We start from the raw sequence: 24,664 nt of genomic DNA, 5'->3' as shown, positions 1-24,664 counted from the left end.
GAACCATGAGATCATGACCTGAGCCAATGTTGGATGCTTAACCAACTGAGCCATCCAGGCGCCCCTATAGTAATTTTTAAATACATTCCCTAGGGGCGCCTGGGTGCCTCAGTCGGTTAAGCATTCGACGTCGGCTCAGGTCATGATCTCATGGTTGGTGGGTTCGATCCCTGTGTCAGGCTCTAGGCTGACAGCTCAGAACCTGGAGCCTGCTTCGGATACTGTCTCTCTCTCTCCGCCCTTCCCCTGTTCGCACTCTGTCTCTCAAAAATAAATAAAACGTTAAAAAAATTAATACATCCCCCAAAGAACCTAAGATGTGGGTATTACAATTATCCCTATTTTACATATGAGGAAACTGAGGCACCAGGAGGTTAAATAATTTGCCCAAGACTACACAGCAAATTGAAGAGTCAAGATCTGGACCCAAGCAATTGGGCTCCAATCAGTGAGCTCTTTAGGAATATGCTGTGTTCACGAAGCCCCAACACTGTCCCAGGCACAGAGCAAGGACTGGAGATGGTGATGACCCCTATGATCAGCATGATGGCTATGTCTCCACTGTGCTGCCTTGCCCCAGACAGGCAGCTCTGAGAGCAAAGAGTGGGCTTATGTACCCCTCTCATACGGGTGAGAAACAAATTCTGACTAAATATTGGGCCAAAGAGGTGCTGGGAAGATAAATGGTGTTGAGATGAATGGGTGACAAAGCGTGGGCTCCACACCAGTGTCTCTGAGTGTCGTCCTCATACCGCCCGCATTAGAATCGACTGAGATGCTTCACAAGGATGCATATTCCCAGGTTCCACCCCAGTCGTACCAGTCTGAACTGAGCGTAAGGGCTGGCATCAGCATGAGACCTGGCAACCTGCATTTTGCAAACACATTCTCCCCACTCTGTGATTCTGATGCACACTCGAGTCTGAGAGCTTTCCCTACATCATGCTACCTGCCCTTTTCCTCGCTACTAAGTACAACTGCAGTGATACAATGGTGATGAGAATAATAATTAACATGAAATTAATTATTCATAGAAGCAGTTCACATGCAAAGGCATGGATCATGAGTGAGCACCCCCTACTTTTATGACTCATAGCCGCTCACTAGGTCCTATTTTTCACGATAAAACTAGCATGTCTTTAAGCCCTCTCATTTCTTATCCTTTCTCTTATGCTTTCTGGATTTAATGGTGTGAAACCCCATTGTCACAGCCTCAGGTGACAGCATTCTATAAAATCCTGTCTCTCCGACCCACAGAAGGTGATAATAAAAATCAGATAATTGAAATTAGTGAACTCTCTCATAGGACAGATCTCTTCAGACCTCGACACATTAGATGCAAAGTCTAGGATTTATTGAACCCTTGCATTAAAAATGGTAGGCTTACACAGGCACCCTTCACTTAAACAGTTTCTTTTTAAAAAATCAAAACACTATGTTTCTTTCTAATAAGCCAAGAAATAGAGCGGGCATTATTCATACCAGAAAGAGTGAACAGAAAACAAAAGGGCTTGGTAAAAATCCTACTAAGAGTATGAGTAGATTTTTTTAATTAAATATTATTTTGTATGCCCTTTTGGTTTGTGTTTTCCAAAAAGGATGAAAGAAAGAAGCAAGGAATAAAGCAAGGGAGGGAGGGAGAGTGGGAGAAAGTGGGGAAGAAGGAAGGAAGAGGATGAAGAACGGAAGGATGGAAGGCAGGAAAGAAACCAGAGAAAATAAAAATCACCCTTGGCCCCTGCTCATGTTTTCTCCAGCGCGGTTAAGAAGTGAGACAACAAGAGGGCGCCTGGGTGGCTCAGTCAGTTGAGTGTCCGACTTCGGCTCACGTCATGATCTTACAGTTTGTGAGTTCGAGCCCCGCACTGGGCTCTGTGCCAGCAGCTCAGAGCCTAGAGCCTGCTTTGGATTCTGTGTCTCCCTCCGCTCTCTCTGTCCCTCCCCCACTCGTGCTCGCTCTCTATCTCAAAAATACATAAACGTTAAAAAGTTAAAAAAAAAAAAAGAAAAAAAAAGAAATGAGACAAAACATGTGACCCTGCAGCCCCGTCCAGCAGAGCTGACCACACGAATAGCCAGCCAGCTAACATGCAGCTCTCCACAGGTTTGCCTGAAACGCGTGTGCATCAGTCAGAGACAGCAGAGGCAGACAGAAGAGACTGTGGAGCCAGACTGCCCAGATGGAATCTGTGGGACCTTGGGAAGGGAGTGATCCCGTGCCTGGTCTCCACGTCTGTCAAATGGGGATGATACTAATGCCTGCCTCTGAGGGGGCTGAGTGGATTCGTGGCAGGGCAGCTGGACCTTGCCTGATCCTGGTAATATTCTACTAGTAAAGATTAGCACTTAGTATATGCCGTTAATATGGTTGAAACACTTGGGTACCTTATTTCACACGATGGCAATAACTTACGAAATCAGAAGTGTAAAATGAATCATAAGTTACATGCTCTGGAAATTCCTGCTACTTATTTTTTTTAAGTTCCAATGTCAACTTTATGCAACGGGAAGAAAAAAAATCAGAGTGTGTGTGTGTGTGTGTGTGTGTGTGTGCGTGTGTGTGTATTCAGGCTTTTCTAAATCAAGTGTGCTGAACTTAAGGTATTTCTCTACAGCTTATTGTTAGGGGATTTTTTTAAAGCAACATCATTTTCTTTTTTTCTTTAATTTTAACATTTATTAATTTGTCAGAGTGAGAGAGTCAGAGCACAAGCAGGGGAGGGGCAGAGAGAGAGGGAGACACAGAATCCAAAGCAGACTCCAAGCTGTCAGCACAGAGCCCAGCGCGGGGCTCGAATTCACGGACCACGAGATCATAACCTGAGCTGAAGTTGGACGCTCAACTGACTGAGCCACCCAGGCGCCCTATGAACATCATTTTCTTTAAAATACAAACAATACAGCCTCACTATTAAAAAGGGAGGTGAGAAGAAAGTCAAAGAAAAAGTGAATATTGCTTGTAATCCAACCACCCAGAAATAATAACTGCTAATATTCTGACATAGTATTTTCCAAACACCTATATATTTTTTAACATATACGTCATTTTGGTGAAGAAAATGCCAAAACACCACTCTAGAATGTTTATCTAGAAAGTGCCGCAGGCTGGGACAACATTCTGGAATCCAATTTTCAATCACAGACATCGGTCACCTCTGTGATAAAACACGAGTTACATAATAAATCAAATTTTCACATTGAAATCCAAATAACAAAATGTTAACCTGTTTATATTTTATAGCCACTTACTTCTGTCAAATGTTCCTCCTAAAATGGAGCACAACGACCTCCCACTCCTTCCAAGTCTGCTCTAAGGAGAACACATGTTAGAGTAGACACCACACAGAAATGCACCAGGGAAAGTAAGAGGAGGCCAGGAGATTTGCAGCAATGTGACTTTGTGTTCGTGGCTCAACGATACCCCCACGTCCCACTGCACCTCAGGGTCCTCCTGGGTCTGATGCAGTGGGGAGCAGTGTAGAGGCTGGAAATGCTTTTTGGCCATTTGTTTCTTGCCCCTAGTTAATCACTTATCTTTAAAACACATCGAGTGATGGTCTCCTCACTGTGCCTTGCACTTTATGCATTACTTCATTTAATCTACACCAGACAAGTAGAATCAGGTATGATTACTGCGCCCATCTTACAGACTGGAGAACTGAGATTCAGAGAAGTTACAGGTAACTTGCTTGGGGCCACAACATTAGGTGCAGAAGAGCATGCATTGACTAAGAACTGCACCCCCTCAGGGTTGCCATCCTGGAAGGGCTCCATCCAATGGGTAATGCCAACAGTGAAGAGAGACTCGGGGGCAGGAAAGATGATGGACATACCCAAGTTGTAGGGTTTTGTGAAGGAAATACATTTTGGCTTTCCTCTACTTTCTAAAATAAGCATTTTGTTAAAGAAAACAGTTACATAATAAACCCTCTTGTACTCACTAGGCTACAAAAAAATATTTACCTAATAACATTTAATAAATAAGCCTAGTATTAGTGTTGAGGAAATTCCAGGGGAGTATATTCTAGCAGGCTTTTTAAAAACAAATACAGCATTTCAGATCTAATTGGTTTTACATTTACACTGTGTTGCATTTTGCTTTTCTCACTTAGCATCTGATCGTGACATTTTTCCATGTCTTTAAATATTTTTCAGGAATGTATTTTCAGGGCCACATAATACTCAGTCATATGGGTGTATCAGAATTTATGTAGCTCTTCCATGAGCTGTTTCTGAATTTTCCTTATTATAAATTGGGCTCTGAGTAACATACTTGTACATAAAAAAAATTTGTATCTATTTTTTTTTTAATTCTGGAAATTTTAACTATAGCCTGGATCTGTAGAACACACTATCAAATATGGTAAAAGAAAGCAAGGAAACATCCAGAAGAGTGTGAACTGTCCTCAGGTGACCTCATACATCAATCACCATCGACACAGACATTAATTAAATAATATTTCTTTTTCAAGAAGTCTTTCTCAACTGGAGCATTTGCCCTTCCTAGAGAGTTCAGATTGGATATGTAATGCCAGGAGCAAATGCGACAGGGAGCAAAGTTCTGTTAACATTTCCCAAACCATCCGGCCCCTCCTCTTACAAGTGTTGAGGATCATCGGCCCAATACACCTTCAAACGTCACATGCTCCGCCACATCCATAATTAATTTCCGTTTTCAAAATCCTGAGATGGATTCTGCCTTTGCTCTCAAGAGTTTAGAATGCATGGGTCAAGAGAATTCTTTTTATGACCTCAGCATCCTCTTTATTCTATTCCTTTAGAAAATTCTAGTCTATCTTTATTTTGTGAAAAAAAAATCACTAAAAACATTATGTTACTCGTCTTCTGCTTAAAAAATTTGTATATTTTTACACATTAAAATCCATCTTTATAACACTATGAAGACTTTTAGTCAAGATGGTAGACTAAGCTGAGAACTTATTTCTACCTGAATTAATAGAAACAGAGACGCCTAAAATAATGACAAAAATAATCACACACACAAATAATCATATGTGAAAGTTAATGATAGGATACCTGAAAGGTAAAACTCCTGAAAGATAGAAATTCTATGGGATTACAGATTAACAAACAAACAGACAAACACCAGTGAGTGCTACTTCAGAAGGTGGGGGTGGATACGGCGTGCTGCCATGCTCAGAAGAATGGAAGCTAGGAAGAGAAGGAGGTACAGGGGTCACAAACCAGTGCTTAGCTATGGTACCACAGGGGGAAGCAGTCAGTCTTCAGCCTCCTCCCCACCACCGTGCCAGGTCAAAATGCTAGGAAGTGGGTGTCTGTCTCCAAGGGCGGCAGTGACTACTGGGAGCTATCTCAGTGGGTGCCAGATGGCTTTGTTTTAGACCTAACTATAGTGGACGCTGCAATGCACCTGTCAGATTTCTCTTCAGGGCTCAAGGATTTATTTTCCCAGCCTTTGGGGACCATCTTTGACTGTCAGCCCCTCTCTGGAAACGCCTTGGCTATAGAGGGTCTTCTCCCCTAGGATCGTACTTCTTTCCCATGGCCCACATCCAGTGACAGATCACCGTTGAGCTAAAAAGGCCTGGTTCTCTCACCCAATTCGAGACTACTCTGAAGGGGCATGCTGGCTTCAGAGATCCCTGGAGATTGGCTGAGTCTTTGGTGAGACTGTATCAGAGCAGTTTCTCCTCTACCCAGCTCTGCTCCATGTGCCCACCCCCAAAGCACTCCCTAATAAATTTCCCACATACCAATGTCCATCTCTGAGTCATCTCACTGGAGACCCCAGCCAATAAAACCACCCAAAGTTCAGGCTTAGGCCTCCATGCAAGATAGCCCAGAGGCACAGACTGAACGAAGCCTTAATCAACCCAAACACTTTCACGTCACATGTCATAGATAAGCTCAGCCACTGAGTCACCCCTGGCCATGTGCCTTTTCCAAACATATCACGCAAAAGTAAAAATAACAACAAAACACTGGAAACTGATGTTGCATATAGTAAGTCAACCACACATTCCATGTGAAAGAGTTGACGTAAACACAGACGGAAATCTTTCCTAAAGAGGCACCGGATATCAGAGGGTAATGCTTCACGTCTTTAAAAATGCTCTCAAAGACTGCATCTCATTGTATTTTCCCAGCCCCAGGACCTGGGCCTTACTCAGTCTGTTTTATAAATGTAGAAACTGAGGTTGTTGCATGGACTTCTGTACTCGAGGACAGGAGTTGTATCTAAATCTCCTCAAGGACGTAATAAAAGTGGAGTTGACCTCAGTGTCAATGTTAGTATTAAAGGGCTGATCCACTTGTGAAATACAGCATCGTACTGATACATAATAGAAAAGTTATTAATTGGTAGTTATAAGATGCGTGTCACTGCACTGAGCATGACACACGTGCGAATCGGCACCGTTGGCCATTGATTTAAGCTATTGGAATAGCAGCTGGCCTTCTTCAATCAACCAGGCGAGTGGTATCCATAACCAGGAAGGACCTGGCAAAGGTCCAGAAACAAAGCAATTTGCTATTTTCCATTTCCCTAAATCCATCACCAAAATAACAGAGCAAACGCTCCCATTCCAATCACTTTTATATATGCTCAGGCTGAATGAGATGAAGGCCCTTGGCAGGCAAAACATTCAGTATGCGCTTTAGTACTGTCGATATATGAAGCAATCAACCCAGTCGGGCACTGTGTAAATGTAACGGCAAACATTTTAATAATAAACTACAAACATTTGGGCCCCTCAGCCAGGTACCTGTGCCCAGAGCCGGTTTATGGGATTAAGCGTGTGGGTAGGAGGAGAAACAGGAGGCTCCACTGGGGAGGTGAGTGCCTCCCATTGCAAAGTGGAAAATATCTGGAGGGATAGGATAGAGCCTGAACAAAATCTGTATGTAGTACAGTATATATCATTTAGTCACAGAGCTCAAAGTGAGGTTTGGAAGCCCATCATTAAATAGCATTAATTGATATAACTACCATTTACTGAGCAGTGTCTGTGTGTCAGCTTTAGATTCACCTTCAGTACCTCACTGATGCTTGCCTTTTAGAAGGAACAGAAGCCCTGAGAAGTTAAGTTACTTCACCCAGGCCACAGAGCTACTAAGGCTGACAGGTTGCACTTAGATCCCAGGGCTCAGATTGCAGAGCCTGGGGGTTTGCCTGTCACAGATGCTATGAGGACCAGAGTTGGGATGGTAAAAAGCATGTACCCAGCCTGGGAAGCTTCGGGAAACGTTGGCTCCTCTCCCTGGGATAGTCCAAAGCTGGTGGGATCTGAAGAGGTAGAACATAACATTTTGCTGCCTTTTTAAAATACTCAATAAAATCAGACCTAACCCTTATTTTAAATGTCTCAATCCCAGATACTCAGGTGACACCTAGAAGGGCATAAATACTGGAGATGGAGTCTTGGTGCTTGGAGTCTTGGCGGAGACAGAGTGATAAAGATAAAAGCACCAGGGGTTTTGTGCTCAGGTCACCAATAACTTCCTAGAGGTTTGTAAATCCCCTAAAGTCTGCCCAGATCTCCTGACTCCTGCCAATGGCCAGTATTGACGCTTCTACCCCTACTCAAACCTACCTGATCTTTAAAAAATTCTAAGACAGGCAAGCTGTCTAAAGCCATCAACCCACAGGAGGGGTTCCAGAACCAACCTCTATTTTCAACTCCTGGGTGGTTATACAGTGGCTTCCTGCCTGCTTGTAAGCCTGGGTCTGTGCCTCAAGCAAGGGGGGCCATCTTATTAAAATTTACTTAGGTGCCTTTCTTTTCAGATTTTCCTAGTTGACCTCCCTGCTCTTTTGCCAGAGGCATCTTTTGCCATAGGGAGGATTAGGATGTTGAATCAGGAGTGCAAAGAGAGTGAAAGATTTAATATTCGGCCTAATGACTTAAGCAAAACAAGAGTCCTGAAAGCCAGAAAAGGGCTGTCTAATTTGCAAACATTTTACTGTAAGCCTGAGGTAGAGCTAAATCAGGATTGCATGGAGGAGAGGTTTCCACCCACCCTGGGACCTTTTAACCTGTGTAAAGGAGACAGGGAGGCTGCTAGAGAGGGAGACAGATGGGAAGGTTCCCTGGGTCTCAGAAAGTCTGGCTTCTGAGCCTGACTCCAAAGTCATTATGTGACAGAACCTATTTTAAAGGTATGTTTATTTCTAAGCATTTTACTCCACCTTCTTTCCTATGAGCTCAGCAGAAAGAAAGAATGAAAAAGAAAAATATTTCTACTTTTCCCTCTCCTCAAGAAGAAAGACAAGGTTTGGGGCTCAGAGGAGCGGTTCTAACCTAGCCCCCAGGTGAGAATGGAAAGGTAGCCTGAGTCTGGGGTGCAGGTAGAAGGTCTGTGGCTTAGGGAGGATTGAATGAACTCTTTTTGACCGGTAAGGGGTTCCATTCTGAGGCAAGTCTGTAGGCCTCTGGAACATTTACTGCGCACTTTTCACATTTTAAAAGTGGCCTATAGTTAAAATACAAACCAACCCCTCCTGCCCCTCCAGCATTCTCCAAACTTACTTAGCTTCAAAATATTGTTCTCCATTGTGCATTCTTATTACCATTCTATAGGACAGTGTTGTGTAGAGAGAAGTTTAGGAAATTCTGACCTAGAAAACATGCAGAGTACCATGTTGTGACAGCTGAGACCACCCACATCAATATGGCACAGCTATTAAGAACCAAGAACTAAGACCACTGTATCAACTTGAAAGAATTGTTTGTTACCAGAAAACTTTGCTCAAGAAAGATAAGACTAAACCAGTAAAAAACTTTACTGTTTCAGGAGGGGGCAGTCTGCCCACCAGAGCATTTATCAAAACAACTTGGAGGTCTTAATTCAAGGCTTACCTAAGAACCTCGCTATGCCATGCCTACCAATACTAAATCAGTATGTCATGAATTTTACCAGATGTCAGTTTCCTACCTTAAATCATGAGAGCCTGGACCCTCCTCGCAAACCCTATAAATATCCATTCTGAATTCCACCTTCTGAGATGTTGCTAAGATTCTGTCAAGGTGGTGTTCCTTATGGAAGTAGGCTTAAATAAATGTACCTGTGCTTTATTAACATGAGTCATCTGGTGATATTTTGGGAAGTTGTACCTTGAGCTGTTGGCCACGTGACTGAAAACTTAAATGTGGAAACCCAAATGATGTTCGAATATGGTGGTTTATCGACATCTTTCCCTGTGATCAAAACCCTGCACTGCCCCGGTCCCCAGCTTGTTTGGGCCATAGCTCTCAGATCTCAGTAACTGTGTGAATGCCTCTGATGTTTTTGTTTTGCTTTGTTTTTGCTTGGAGCCCTTTTTTTAGGGACTGGATCTCTAATTACCAAACCTATCTCCCAGATCACAGTGGGGGCTCTTGACGAATGTCGAGTCTATTGGCTTCTCTTCCAAGAATTTGAAGGCAGACACCCAAAACTGGAAGGTAAGTGAGCTCAGCTACTCCTATTAAGGTCTACAAAGCTAAAGGTGTGGTCCAGACACCAGTGCCCAAACCCTTGTAAAGGGCCCATGACAAGATAAATACAGCAATTTGAGGGGCACCTGAGTGGCTCAGTCAGTTAAGCACCGACTTTGGCTCAGGTCATGATCTCACAGTTCATGGGTTCAAACCCCGCACTGGGCTCTGTGCTGATGGCTCAGAGCCTGGAGACTGCTTTAGATTTTTGTCCTTCCCTCTCTCTCTGCCCTTCCCCTGCTTATGCTCTGTCTGTCTCTCAAAAATAAACATTAAATTTTTTAATTAAAAAAAGCAATTTGATAGAGTAATATTACGCCCATGAGTCTAGTTTTTTAAAAGCCTACATTTTCTATGTCTTTGCTTTTTAATTTTTATAGCAAAAAATGTTATTATATTGTTAAGAAAAATTATTTAAAACTTGAAAGTAAGGAACGCCTGGGTGGCTCAGCCCGCTGGTATCTGACTTCAGCTCAGGTCATGGTCTCGCTGTTCATGAGTTTGAGCCCCATGTCCGGCTCTGTGCTGTCAGCTCAGAGCCTGGAGCCTGCTTTGGATTCGGTGTCTCCCTCTCTCTCTGCCCCTCCCCTGCTCACGCACTCCCTCTCTCTCTCTCTCAAAAATGAATAAACATTAAAAACTTCAAAAAAAATTGAAAGTAAAACAAAAATGTTGTGTTGGAGGCAAGAATGTTCTTTCAGGGTCATATACAGGCATTACTTAATAGGTCCATTCAAGGATTATTTAATTATCTAGGAAAATGTAATTTATCCACCTTGTGAAAATTAATAGAGAGAACCCTCACTAAAATGGAATTGGGAGGTTCAGTAGGGGAAGTTCTCAGGCCCTACCACTTATGGCCAATTTCAGACCCAATAAGAAGAGACCCCTTGGCAAGTACACTCTACTTAACCATCTCATGAGGAGAAGAAAGGCTCCCTGCCCCCAAGCAGCCCAGCCAATGAGAGACTGTCACAACTCGGCCAATGAAAAGCCTCTGTACTTCAAACTCCCAGTTTACTCCAATGGCCTTTTTGTTTACAACAGCCTTCCTGACTAGCTCCTTTCCTTTCTAAAAGAGGGGGTTCTCTGCTTTGTGCTGTGGACTCCCCAGTGGTTTTGCCACAGCTTGCTTGTCTGGGATTGCAATGCTCGGCTATCCCGAAATACCAACCACCCCCCACCCCCCTCAACACACACACCTTTTTTTTTTTTTGCTGGTGAAATTACCAGAGGTTTTATTTTTCAAGTTAACAGCCTCATTGTTTACTACTTATTGAAGGTTGCAGACTCAGTGAAATTACATGTTGATTTGTAGATCTCTGTATAGTAGAGATGCCAATAATGTTAAGCAGAAAAGATAACTCCAAAGGTTATAGTTTCCTGCCCTGTAGGACATTAGCCAGCTCTGTATGTGAACTAGCAAACTGATGCTAACATTTCCTCCTGATTAAATCACCACAGATACCTAGATCCTACAATGTTCTTTGACCTGCCTTAGAGCGCTTTTTAACTGGTGAGTTTGGCCCTGTATTCACCTTGTATTTCTACATGAGTCACGTTTTTAATTTATTGAAAATTATAATTTCACAGCTCTTTTATTGATTGATTCATTGACTGATTGATTGCAAAAGTAAGTCTGTGGTGCATTGAAACAAAAACCAATCTCTCACTATAGCAGGTTTGAAAATCACTGTCCTAAACGCTGAGTTCCTGTTGCTGAAACTCTTGGAACTTCTTTACTTCCTGTCCTTTTTGAGGTCTTCTCATTTGGGGCTTTGGATGAACCTGTGAGATCCACAGCTTCCTCCCATTAACTCCTTTTCTTTAAAGTCTTGAGTTGGTCGCGATTCATCAGAACTGATAAAGTCACTGAATTGTAATTACAGCTGACAAAGTGTTTCATAACACAGAACTCTTTAACCTCTCCTTAGGTACACAAAGAGAGAATACCCACCACAGAGAAGTGCCTGATCAAAAATGTACATGATGAGAACAAAAAGTTTGAATGGGCCTGCCCCAAAAGTAAAGCAGGCAACTTAGGACATTAAAAAAAATTTACATACATCTTGATCTTAGGTCTTACCCACCCCAGAACTGCCTTGCTCCAAAATAAACAAAATGCCTGGAAGCTTGATCAGAGCTGCCATGTGCCTGGCCCCATGCCTTTTCCTAAGGGCTGTTGCCCTTCTCCCATCCCTGGTGAGTGTGGCAAGGACTTGGTTCTAGCCCGTGCCCTCCGTGCCCCACTGGACACTAGGAGTGGATGGCCACTGGGCCACATGCCCATGGGTACCCACCTGACAATCCCAGTTGCTCTCTATTTCAGACCCCCCTAGTCTTGTCCCCTTCCTCAGTGCCTAGAATGTGAATCTGGATCCTTCTTCTGGCCTGGTTCATCCCTACTCGCCCTCGCTTTCTGTTTTTAATCCGGCAAACTTCCTTCCACTGAAAAATGCAACGCTAACCATATTCCTTAGAGGTTTCGACTCATATTTTGAACTGTTTTTCAAGCACTAATTATTTCTTTCATGTTATTCAGAATCAATGTTCCTTATTTGGAAAGTCCCCCCACCTCCGTGGATTTAATGTATACATATGAAAATTAAAACCACTTTTAGCTAAAAATAGATCCTCTGGGAGGGCTCCAGAATCAGCTGACATGCACAGTTAGGAGGAACCTGGATGGCTGACAACTATTTTGGCTTCAAATAAGAATGAAATAGTCTGGTGCAGCGGTTGGCCACTTTTCAGGGGTGGCCTGCCAAGACATCATTTACAAAGTTGCTCACAAGGAGGAACGGGATTGTGGGGGGCAGCTAGAACCTGGAGTCTGAGCTGCTACCACACTCCACTGCCCCCAGAAGCAGCTGGCATGTGAAGAGGCCAGCCGAATGTTTCAGCAGAATTGAGGTCTGCAATGTTTCAAGGGAATCTTCTCCTAAGGAGTACACTCTGCATTTCTGAAATCCAGGAGGCTCGGCATACAAAAGTGTTTTCATAACTCATTTGGCACAAAACCCAACCTGAATTGATGTGATGGTCCTTATTTATCCTGCTTTGGGTAAATAGTCATATGTTTTGCCGCAAAAATATCTGTTTTATTACAAAGCACTGCCCCATAACCCCCTGGTGGAGCTGTGTAATGTACAGCATATGCAATTTATTAACTCCCTGAATTGCAAAACACATCTGATCTAAGACTGGGAGGAATCGCTTCTCAAATGCTTCTTGGGAGCATCCTTTTAACATTTAGCCCAAAGAGACCAAGCATGAGGCAGCAGTGTGTGTGTGTGTGTGTGTGTGTGTGTGTGTGTGTGTGTTGGGGGTGGGTGTGATGGCACATACCCTGAGAACATGAAAGTACCTAAAAGGAAGACCCGGAGGAAGTAGGAAGAAACCGCGTTCTATTTCAAAGGAGCCAAGCTTTGCTATCTGTGCCACCTTTGTAGATGCTGGTGCTGCCTGTTCCAACAGCATCATTCTATAGACATTCGCCTCCCTGGCCTTATTCCTTCAAATGATAAAATATACCAACCTTTAGGGGCACCTGGTTGGCTCAGTCAGTTGAGCATCTGACTCATGATTTTGGCTCAGGTCATAATCCCAGGGTCGTGGGATGGAGCCAAGTCGACTCCACGTTGAGCATGGAGTCTGCATGGATTCTCTTTCCCTCTGTCCCTCCCCACCTCTCTACAATAAAATTTAAAAATTAAAAAAATATGTATGCCAACCTTTATATAGAGCTTGCACGTCGTTGGCATTGTCCTAACACCTACCTGTGTTATCTTGATCAACCCACAAAACATTACTACTGTTTTACAGATGAGGAAACTGAGGAGCTGCGAGGTTGGCTGAGAATGTCACCACTGTAAGTGATGGAACTAAGCAATCCAATGCAGGCACCCTCACGTCAGCCCTATGAGGCTCTCAGGGTCACCCCGATCTATTCTCAAAAAAGGGATGGGGGTGCTTCTGTGGGAGGACACTGAGCGTAGCTTTTCATGTGGAGAGAACACACAGAGTCAGAAGACCAGAGCATGTTTTTCACCATTTTCTGAGATACTGGATCCTTTAATCAACCTTCACGCCCTCATCTATAAAATGGGGTTTATAATCCTATTTTACAGAGTAGCTGATTTGATTAAATGGATAAAATAGTAGCCCCTTTCCTGGATCAGAGAATCTCAAACTGAAAGACCTATTCTCATCTTAGGGCTCTTGACTTACGTGGTCCCTCTACCTAAATGTTCACCGGCCCAGTCTCCCTGCTCATAATACAGGCTCAGGTTCCCAGAGAAAACTCCTCGGCAGCCCATTCTATAGCAGCCATCCAAAAATCTCCATCGTTAATCTCCACCATATGCCTGTGTCTTATTTCCTCCATAGTATTCTTCATCAGATTTTCACATATTGTTTTCCTGTGTTCTTAGGAGTTTATTCTTATCCTGTCTGTACCTCTGTTTCCACAAGAATGAAAGTGACAACACAGGAGACATCTTTTTTACTCTGGTTCAGTTTTATCCCTTGCATCTAGTACAGGGCCTGGCATAAGGTAGGTGACCATTCTGTGTTTCTTAAATCATTAATTAAATGAATAGTTGGGAATCCACATATATCATTTCCTTTCTTATATCCTATTTCTGTCTCCAGAAGGAAAAAGTGAAGTTGGCCAAATACAAAAAAAAAAAAAAAAAAAAAAAAAAAAAATGCTTGGGGATATTTTGGCTGGCAAGTATTTCCACCTCTTGTCCTCTCACTTTCAAGCCAACAAAAATTTCATGAAAATTAACATGAAAAGGACAGAGGGCACCACAATGATCAGAATGTGTGTAGATTTGGTCTATTACAGGATAATAAGATCTTCTGCCTTCTCAGAAAGCCATGCTTCATCTTTCCCAGTTTATGTTTTGATGCCTTACTCATTAAGCAGCCCAATTCATGTGGTTCTAATACCTTGAATTAGGAGATGCTCCCGCAACATCTGTATGTTCCTGTGTTCTTACTCCCTTGAAGAAAAGCAGAAATAAAAGAGATTTACATCAGCTCCAGAACCATGTGAGCAAAGACACTCAACAGGTTGAAGAGTGAGGCCATATGGCATCACATTGGATTTGACAGTCTTAATTAGGCAATCTGCTCACCAGCACCACCAGTGAGCAACCCAGGGTGAGAGTGATCCTCATTCCCTGCCACCTGAGAACATTTCCATGTGTGTGTGTGTGTGTGTGTGTATGCTGGCTTCTACAAATTCTTAAACTTGGGCACAGCCTGCCGTCATGGAATGCTGGTGCTCAAAAGGGCCTTAGCAGCAGAGTAAAACGCCCTCACGGTGGACTCTTGTTTTTTGCCAGCCCAGCATTGCCCCTTTCCTTCAGGGAACAGCATCTCCATTTCCCCAGTCCTGGCCAGCAGAAATACCAAAATCTCTTGACAGTGTGACTGGCTCAGGTATAGGTGCGTGAGCCCAAGTGGACCCGAAGACTTAGCCAGGAGATGTTTGCTGAAGCACTTGGAAAAGAGATGTTTCAAGTTGTTAAAATGAGAGAAGGAAATCCTGAGGTTTCTGGTCACCATCTTGGAGGCAAGTGACCTCTGAGAGTGAAGGCTACCCACACTAGAGAAAGCAGAACTGAGGGAAGAAGGGTGATCCTGATGACATCATCAGAGCCTCTAGATCCTGGTGTTTCTGAAGCAAGTTCAAGCCTCAAAAATCTCAGTCATGTGAGCTGATAATTTTATGTTTTTGCTAATGCCAGGTGGAGTTGGGTTACTTTGGATCACAACCCAAACAGCCCTGCTATAATGAGACTGATATACCCTTATTATGCAAATGGGGAAACAGAGGTGCAGAGAGTAAAGGGGTCACACAAGTCAGTGAGCTGGAATAGACTCAACTAATTATTCATTTCTTTTAGAAAACTTCTAGGGGAACCTGGGTGGCTCAGTCGGTTAAGCATCCAACTCTTGGTTTTGTTCTCGTGGTTCGTGAGCTCGAGCCCCGCACTGGGCTCTGGGCTAACAGCTTAGAACCTGCTTGGGATTCTATCTTTCTCTCTCTCTCTCTCTCTCTCTCTCTCTCTCTCTCTGACCCTCCCCTCTTGCTCTGTCTCTCAAAATAAATAAATAAATAACCTTAAAAAAAAAACTATATAGACTTCCCTAAGTCTAGACCCTTGGATTTCCCTGGGGCTCTGTTCCCACCCTTATTTTGTTTATACATGCTCCTCGGTCATGCTCCCACCTCTGCTCAGATATACCTCCCAACCACCTCCATCTGAGAACGTTGCAGGTGGCTCCATGACAGCCCATGTCTCCCCACTCTTCTTTCTCATCTCCTATTCTGAACTTCTAGAAAGCCAGTCACACTGTCTGAACACATGGTACTCCTTTTCACACATTATGTGTATTGATGATTCAAAACATTGAAAATAGATTTCAAAATCTTAGCCAATGCCAGCCAGCCCATACCCTCCCATCACTCAGCATTGTCTTCTGCTTCTCTGACCACCAAGAACAGTTACTGTCAGTAACAGCAGTGGTTTGATAAAAACAACACATGTGGTTGGTCTTTGTGGCACATCATTCAATCCATACACCAGTACTGGGGACAATGGTGATTTCATGGAGTGAATTTTTTTTTAAGATTTTTAAAAATATTATTTTAAGTACAGCCTGCCCCCCCCCCCCACTGTGGGGCTTGAACTCACAACCCCGAGATCTAATGTCTCATGCTCTACCAACTGAGCCAGCCAGGTGCCCCTTCATGGAGTGAATTTAGATGCCTATAAGGGGTAGGCAGAAAGAACAAGGAAGCCGACTGGATGATAAGAGGACAGCAGAGACTGGAGGGGCACAGGGAAGATCTCAGCTACTATTATCACTACTTCTGGCAGCTAATATTCTGGTGCTTTCTATAGGCCAGTTACTATTCAGAGCCCTTTAGATAGATTAACATTTAATCCTCAGAGCAACCTATAGAGGTTACCACCATTATAATATTCATTTTACAAATGAGGAAGCTGAGGCACAATGAGTTTTTTGTGTTCCTCTAACTTGCCCAAATTACTTAGCTGATAATGAGCCGACCTTGGATTTGAACCCAGGCAGCCTGCCTCTGGGATCTGTATTCTCCAGGCCTAATCTTCCCAGAAGTTATGAATTTTTAAAAAGTGAAATTCTCCATGTTGACAACAAATTCTTTTCATTAAATATTTTTCGCTAAACACTTCCACACTGAGCAGCCAGACAGGACCTATCTGTGGGGCAAATTTAGCCCAGGGCTGACAGTGTGATTCCTCCAGCCTGTTTATTTCTTCCATTCTGCTGATAAGAAAACTACAGGAGCCCATCTGCATTAGATTCCTCACCTGATTGGGCCCCTCACTCCATTACTTCCTATGTTTCCTACTCTTCAAAGCACAACGTAGCACCCGAGTTCAACGGAAGGATCTCTAAGCACTTCATTATAGCCCTCTCCAAGAACACAAGGTTTGTGTCCCTTTTATTCTGTATTTACTACATCACCTTACATTTATAAAATGAGGTAGTTAATATAATATATTTATGAAGACTTTAATAATATTAATTGAATGATTATGAGATTGTCACAAATATGTTGATGGGGTGGAAAAGCAAACCCATACAAATACTACATCCCTATATGACTCTATTTAAATATAGGAACAACTCTCATTAATGTAAATAGGAGTCCACATTCTGACCCAAAGTATAGTCACCTTCATAATGTGGAGTGAATTAAGTGGCCTCAGAGTAATATTTGTTGGCATATCCCAAAAGCTTAAATAAATATACCACTTGAAACTCTAACCATGTTCAGATCTATCCAAAATGCTGTACAGGGGATGGTCAAGTATTTCATTAATCATTTAATTAATCTGCCAACTTGAGGGAAAATATGAGTCAGTATGCAAAATACAATCAGAAAATGGAAAATAAATTATTGTTTTTATTTTAATCACAAAAACTAAAAACAAAAATAAAAGAACTTGGGAAGTTCACAAGAATATAGACACATAAAAGACAGAGAATATGGACACATAAAAGCCCAAGTGAGCTTGAACTCAGGAAGCAGGCATTTTCTCCACCTGCCAGGTTGGAAAGTTCATCCATTTATTACCATCCAAATGAAATCTTTTCAGCAGGGTCAAAAGGGCCTTTGTTTTGACATTTAATTCACTGGCAATGTATTTCCTACGTTAGGATGCAAAACACCTCTCACATTGCTTTTTCATTAATTGCCTTCATTTTTCAAGTTCCCTGTTTGATTTATAGTCAATTAAAAACACCCTCAAAAGCCATGACTCATGTATGTTAAGTACAAATATGATTAATGCAACACCATGCACTCCATGGATGACCCGGCTACTAACCAAGGTCAGTGTCAAGGTGGCATGACCAACCAGTGTCCTGGTGAAAGAAACTCATAGGGAGGGTGGAAAGCCAGGAGTGCAGGTCATGGACAATCTGGTACTAACTGGATCCATTATAAACAAGGAAAAAGAAGTACTTTTTTGTATTCTTTTTAATATTACAGAGGAAAAATGAAACTTGGTTATGAACAGAAAAAATACAACACAGTAGAAATTCTCTGTCTCAACCAGGCTGATGAATGTAGATAGGGAAATTAAGGGGCAAATTTCTTTGATGTGTCACCCTTAACATCAACAAAAACTACAAGAGACTAGACCAGAGAACTATGGATAAGAACCATGGGACTGAAATCCTGGGTTCAAATCTTGACACTGAGTGATATGTCACTGAGTGACATGAGCGATATGACCTTGGGTAAATTGCTTTGCCTACCCCAGCCTTAGTACCCTTACTTCTAAAATGGGCACATGAGAGTATTTTGTCCCCTAAGGCCTGTTATGAGGTTCAAGGGGGCACTCCACACACACTGGTCAACACCCATGACGCTTTTGCAAATCCCAACATCTGTTCCTAAGGTATGCATACTTTCTTACATTTTCCAGAAATGCTCTCTCTCTCTCTCTCTTTTCTTGCTGTCAGTGTGGGCATACAGCCTGTCATAAGGAAATCACTTAAGACTTATCCATGCCTTTGAAGAAAAATGAACATATTGAAACTTCAGAACAATATCATAAAAGACAATAGTAAAAAAAGAACATCAACCTAATGCTTTTGATATGTGATCTCCCAACAAAATGAGGTAAATAAGGACCTTTGGCACATTCTCTTACAAAGGAAGATTTATTCATATTAAAGAACTGCCTTCTCTGCTATAATTAGTCCTTATTCCTGTTTTGTTTGTTTTTTGATGCCAAATGATCTTTTATTTTATTTTTATGTTTTTCCAAACGACCTTTCAAAAGAACATTCTTACTAAAGTAAATGGTAGTATTCTCCCTCTATCTCATCTATCTGCTTTCTTTTTTTTCTCTTTTTTCATATCCAGGTTTAGAAAAATGTTTAAAAATATGTTTTAATCAACCCAAGATTTAAAAAAAGTTCTATTGGTTCATAGAGTTCAAATCTTAAAAATCACTCACTTCTTCAGATTTTTAATACCCACGATTTGTCTTCTATAAAGCCTGGATTAGATAGTCACTGTAGGGAAATTGAACCCATCTAAGGTCCATGAATAACAGTAATAATAACAACCATAGCAGCAACAATAGCAATAGTGACAGTAATAATAATTGCAGCTTTAATTTGTTCATTGCATTTTCTTTTTTTAATTTTTTTTTTAACATTTATTTATTTTTGAGACAGAGAGAGACAGAGCATGAACAGGGGAGGGTCAGAGAGAGGAAGACACAGAATCTGAAACAGGCTCCAGGCTCCGAGCTGTCAGCACAGAGCCCGACACGGGGCTCGAACTCACGGACCGCGAGATCATGACCTGAGCAAGAAGTCGGCCGCTTAACCGACTGAGCCACCCAGGCGCCCCTGTTCATTGCATTTTCAATGCATTCTGCACATTTCTTCATCGATAATCACCAATTCTAAAAGTAAGAACCGCTACTATCCTTCTTAGATGAGATCATCAAAAACTCAGAGGGTTCAAATGACTTGCTCATGGCCAGCCCAGCCTTAACATGACTGGCAAATAGAGTATGAACAGAAATTACGGGTCACTTTTGAGCTAAAGTGGCTAAACCTGTGTTTCTCCCATACTTTCTCTTGTCCCCAGCCAAGTGACATAAGAATGACTGGAAGGCTCAGAATGGTAGGACCAACTTGGAAGCAGCCTGAGTCCTCAAGTTCCTGTGTGGAGGGCATATACTTGGAGTAGAGCTACCCAAGAAGTAGCCCAACCTGTATCCTCATCACCTGAATGAGAAATAAACTTTCATTGTGTTAGCTCACTGGAGTTGTTTGATACCAGGCCTATTCTAACTAGTGCAGGTTGATGATTAAGAGTATAATTGTATGGCCTGTAACTCAGATGCAGCAATTTATCTGTGTGTAACTGTGTCTGTGTGTCTGTGTGTTTGTGTGTGTCTGTGGTCCACAATAAGTGATCAAGGAAGAATGAACAAGAAGAGGCAGGAAATTGTTGGCCTGATAGTGCCTGGATGGCCAATGGGGTGTCCTTTCTGGACACCGGAAGTTGGAGACAACCCATAATTGAAGCTGGAGGGTCATGAGTATGGTTCCCCTAGCTACCTTGATGATCAGAGATCTCTCCATAATGCTAGGAAGATGTGTCTGAGCTGATGCGGCCAGGGCAGAATAGTCTGTTCTGTAATTTTGCAGAATACAAAATAGTCAGGGGCTTATCACTTGGTCCTTTTCCACCTCAGCTGGTAGCTGCTCAGTTTTCCAGGCCACTTACTCTTCTGAAGCCTGGGTGCCGACTGGGAGTGTATAAGCAGCATCCCTATTCAGAGATCACGGGCTCAAGATGGTGAGTACCAGAATCACATGATTTTCATGTTGCAGATGAGCAAGCAAGAACACAAACCCATTAAGAGAATTCAGGGTGTTGGAGGCCTTGAGGGAACCCTTACCACAAACCCCTTAAAGATTCCTCCCTGAATACAAAGGACTTGAATAGATATCTCCTGAGTTTCTGCCTTCTAAACTGTTCTCTCCCTTCTTCTTGTACTTCTCATAAAAAAAAAAAAAAAAAAAAGGAAATGGCCACATCTTCCCAGCTCATCTTTCAAGACTGGGATGAAGGCAGGAAACTTTGTCCAAGTTACCATGAGTTGGGGGCTTTGCATCACACCGTGAAAGATACAATGAAAGAGCTCCCCTGGTTACATTAGAAGAAATAGTGGGACACCATGTTTTGATCCTAGAAGCTTGTTGAAAAATGGCCTTTTAAAGACGAAAGCAAGTCTAGTTAGTGGAAAGGAGAGTAGAATAAAGAGTTATTTGGATGTGAAGAAAATAAAAGGCTTTAGAACAACTGAAGGAAAGATGTATTGGAGTGAACAGTGAATAAAATATTAGGGAAATAAAAGGAATGGAGGTGACCATTAGTAACAGTTAAAGGAGAAAAAGATAAGTCATTGAGAATTGAAGAAAAAGATGAAAAAGGATAAAAGGAAATATTACTGTCTGAACAAAGAGAGCAGGAAGCCGTGGACAGAATAAACATTCTCTATAGCCTGCTAAAAGCTGAACACAGAATTGGTTGAATATAAGTATGGGGTATGAGCAGATATAATACGTCTGTCAGGCAAGGACACAAGACTTTCAGACAACTTTACAGAATGGTGAAAGGTGTAGACATCAACTGATTGATTATGCTGTGTTTACACCTTCTACAAGACAAAACTTTATAATGATTGGAAACCAAAGCTCTTAAGTATTGTAAAGAAACAGGAAAAATGGAAAATAAAATGCCATAAGTGGAGTTCAAGAGATGTTACTAGCCTGGTGTCTTTTAACCTAAAATTTTATTACCTAAAACATCAATTTTGTGTGTGCCTGTGTGTGTGTGTGTGTGTGTGTGTGTGTGTGTGTCTGTGTGTCACTAAAATGATCCTAACCATTTCCTGGATCTTAGTATACAACTGCAAGTATTTTTTAGCTTTCTGGTTCTGTTTGATTCTTTTCCATTTTCACCCAGACGTTAGCCTTGTGTCAATATGGCCTTCGTTCTGAGAGTACCCACCACTCACCAGTTTCTTGGTTAATCACATTTTCAAGAGATAGAAACCATAGGGAAACCCATGAAAGAAAGAGAATGAGAGAGGGGAGAGGGAGAGGGAGGGAGAGAGTAGGGGGAATGTTCATTGGCTAGGGGGAAACTTCTTCAATACTCCGGACTTTTCCTTTCCTCTAGAACAGAGCAATACTTTGCTACTTCTTCTAGAAATCCAGATTTTTCCCAAACAATATTCAGTAGGCATTCTCGAGTCTATGGAAACTTTCTTCTTCATTTAGGTACAATTAACCTTATTCTCAGGGCCTAACTCATAACAATCTATGTATATTGCTTTGAGATGAACTCAGAAGTACCAAACCAGATCTACTCTTCGTATTTTTTTTTAACCCTGTGAAGACATATGAACCTACAGTTTCACCAAGAGGGGAGCTAGTCAGATTTTGCTGATCCAACAATTTACACACAAATTCATATATATAATTTTAAATATCCTCAATTCCCATATTACTGACTTTTCCTAAATGTGCTATCATTGATAATCAAGCTGGTTCCATTTAGCATTTACTAGCTTACACAGAACCAACAACCATAACCCACATAATTACTTAGGGGATTAAAAAAAAAACACAGATACACACAAAACTGTGATGTTGGAATGTACAGTATGGTCTGGTTTAAATTAAAAAGATCCCCCAAAGTATGATTGTTTCCAGCTTCTCAGCGGTGAATTAAAAGCTGTTTGGTGTCGCGAGGATTACAGAAGCAATCACATTTATGGGCCTGCTTTGCATACCAACTCTATTAATTTCCATACTCAGGGTGGTTTCACATTCCCACCCATGTTAATATACGTGCCGTTTGGGATAACCACTTGCAAAAAAGAAAAAAGAAAAGAAAGAAAAGGGAGACAGAGAGAGAAAGAGAGAGAGAAAGAGAAGAGAGGAGATGAGACAGATAAGAGAAGAGCCAGAAAAATGGTTCTCTTAAACAAAGTTCCCTTTGAAACACACTGATTCTGATAAATAGAAGACTCAAAAGACAAATGAGGGTTCCTGATGGTCTGACTCAAAAGTCACACTCAGGGATCAAATTAACATGAAATCGCATATTGGAATTCACTTCTTGTGCCGATCCTGCACCTTGTCATTGCAGACTCTAATTACTGACATGATTTCATTGGTGTAATTGCATCAGGATGCTCACGGACTTCACCTTGGGTAGCTGCCTTGCTGCTCAGCATTGCGTCTTCATTACCGTGTTCCTTTCAACTCTTAAAATGTGTTCCAGCCTCACAGAATAATCCAATCGCGCAGGCCGGTTTTGTTTTGTTTTGTTTTTGTTTTGTTTTCCTTTCCTTTAAATATACCAGCCACAGAGCACAGGAATGAAAGAGTATGGTCAGTGTGGAAGGCGAACCTGAGACCATAAGGGCAAATGCACAATAATCTTCCCTAAAGGGACCTTGGAGCATCTGATCAAATTAAATCACTGTTTTCATATCCTTCATTCCCGGATGTTAAAAAATGGTGCTCAAGAGTCTACAATTAAATGGTTATTTGCCTACCATCAATTTTAAATTCTATTGTGCTAAAACTATGCTCACCACACATTTAGCAATGTATGCCCTACTCTCCTGAAGATAAAACAATGTGATGTTGGCATTAAAAATAGGAAGAGATGATAACCACAGATCTGACAGGAGAATATTTTCATTGGAATTTGGGGGGATTTGAGTTTACTTCACAAAATAGCCAGTAGAGGTTCTGAATCTTTCTTTCTTTTTTTTAAATAATTTTATTTTATTAATTTTTTAAACATGATTTATTGTCAAATTGGCTAATATACAGTGTGTGAAGTGTGCACTTGAGTTTTGGGGTAGATTCCTGTGGTTCATCGCTTACATACAACACCCAGTGCTCATCCCAACAAGTGCCCTCCTCAACGCCCATCACCCATTATCCCCTCTCCCCCAAGCCCCCATCCTCCCTCAATTTGGTCTCTGTATTTAAAAGTCTCTTATGGTTTGCCTCCCTACCTCTGTGAATCTTTCTGAAGAGCCTCAATTAGCCTTAAGAATAGGAGTTTTGAATTCCTAGGACTAAAAATTCCCAGAAGCCAACCTGCTCTCACCATCATTTTGACCTAACACTACGCACAAGAAATCCCGATCAAACATCAATCCATGGGAAGACAATGGTTTTGCGCTCGGGGATCTGCCCAGGTGAAATAGATTTTGTTTCCTTACTCACGTTAGAGACTGGTGGTCCCCTTTTCTGGGAGTAGTGGGGAAATGCTCACCGATGACAAAATACTACAAAGCAATACACAACTACTCTGTTCACCTCTCAGCTAACAAGGCCCTAGGTCAAGAGCTTCCACCCTGGGTCAAGCAGAGACAGAAAACAATCAGAAAACACTTAGCTTAGGGAATACCACATCCTGAGACACATTCTCAGACATTGCTGAGTTCGAACACGAAAATGGGCCAAAAGAATCATCAGGTGACATTGCTTACGGTTTACAATTGCCTGGTCCTCAATGAACTGAGCCGGCTGATCGATATGGAACAATTTCTGCTGAAATCCAGGCGTGCAGTCCAAATCTTCTGCAGATGTTAGCAGCAGCACCTGAGAAAAAAACCGAAGCCATCAATATTTTAGCTGCAGCTTATGTGTTTGCCCTGCTAACTTTTACCAAATCTGTGACTTTTAGAAATGAGCTGAGGTTTTAATTTTATTTCCCAAATGAAGAGGTAAGTTGATATTTCTCCCGTGGCTGCCAACAATTCGTTTTGGCGATGAGATTTGGAAAACACGCAAATGGGAACAGCTGCTGCAGTTTCCATTAAGTTGCCGTTAAAGAAATAACTTTGTCAGATTTTTACACCTGCTAAGACTCTCACCATGGTTTCTATGTGTGAAATTTCGTTACAAAAACAGTCAATTTCATATGATGCCTGAGCTAAAACCAACTTCACTGTCACAGATGCAAAGGAGCAGTGCCATCTATAATGAGGAGGAAAGCACGACTATTCCATTGGAAATTACTTCCCAAAGGAATTCAGGGCCCACTAGACCTTTGCAATCCAATATGGTGGCCT

General features: G+C 42.0%; 1 protein-coding gene across 4 annotated transcripts in view; it reads right to left on the bottom strand.

Annotated features, from left to right (window-relative positions):
• CDH13 (cadherin 13) overlaps window positions 1-24,664 on the bottom strand; it is a 1,039,621-nt gene that overhangs the window by 789,457 nt on the left and 225,500 nt on the right. For all 4 annotated transcript variants that reach the window (XM_049622721.1, XM_049622720.1, XM_049622722.1 and 1 more), the window contains exon 2: window positions 24,080-24,191. In XM_049622721.1, coding sequence (XP_049478678.1) covers window positions 24,080-24,191 — 112 coding nt within the window. The remainder of the gene's footprint in view (window positions 1-24,079; window positions 24,192-24,664) is intronic.

Source organism: Panthera uncia (assembly GCF_023721935.1).
Source record: "Panthera uncia isolate 11264 chromosome E2 unlocalized genomic scaffold, Puncia_PCG_1.0 HiC_scaffold_20, whole genome shotgun sequence".
Taxonomy (NCBI): Eukaryota; Metazoa; Chordata; class Mammalia; order Carnivora; family Felidae; genus Panthera; species Panthera uncia.
This window is presented reverse-complemented; position numbering and strand designations above follow the sequence as displayed.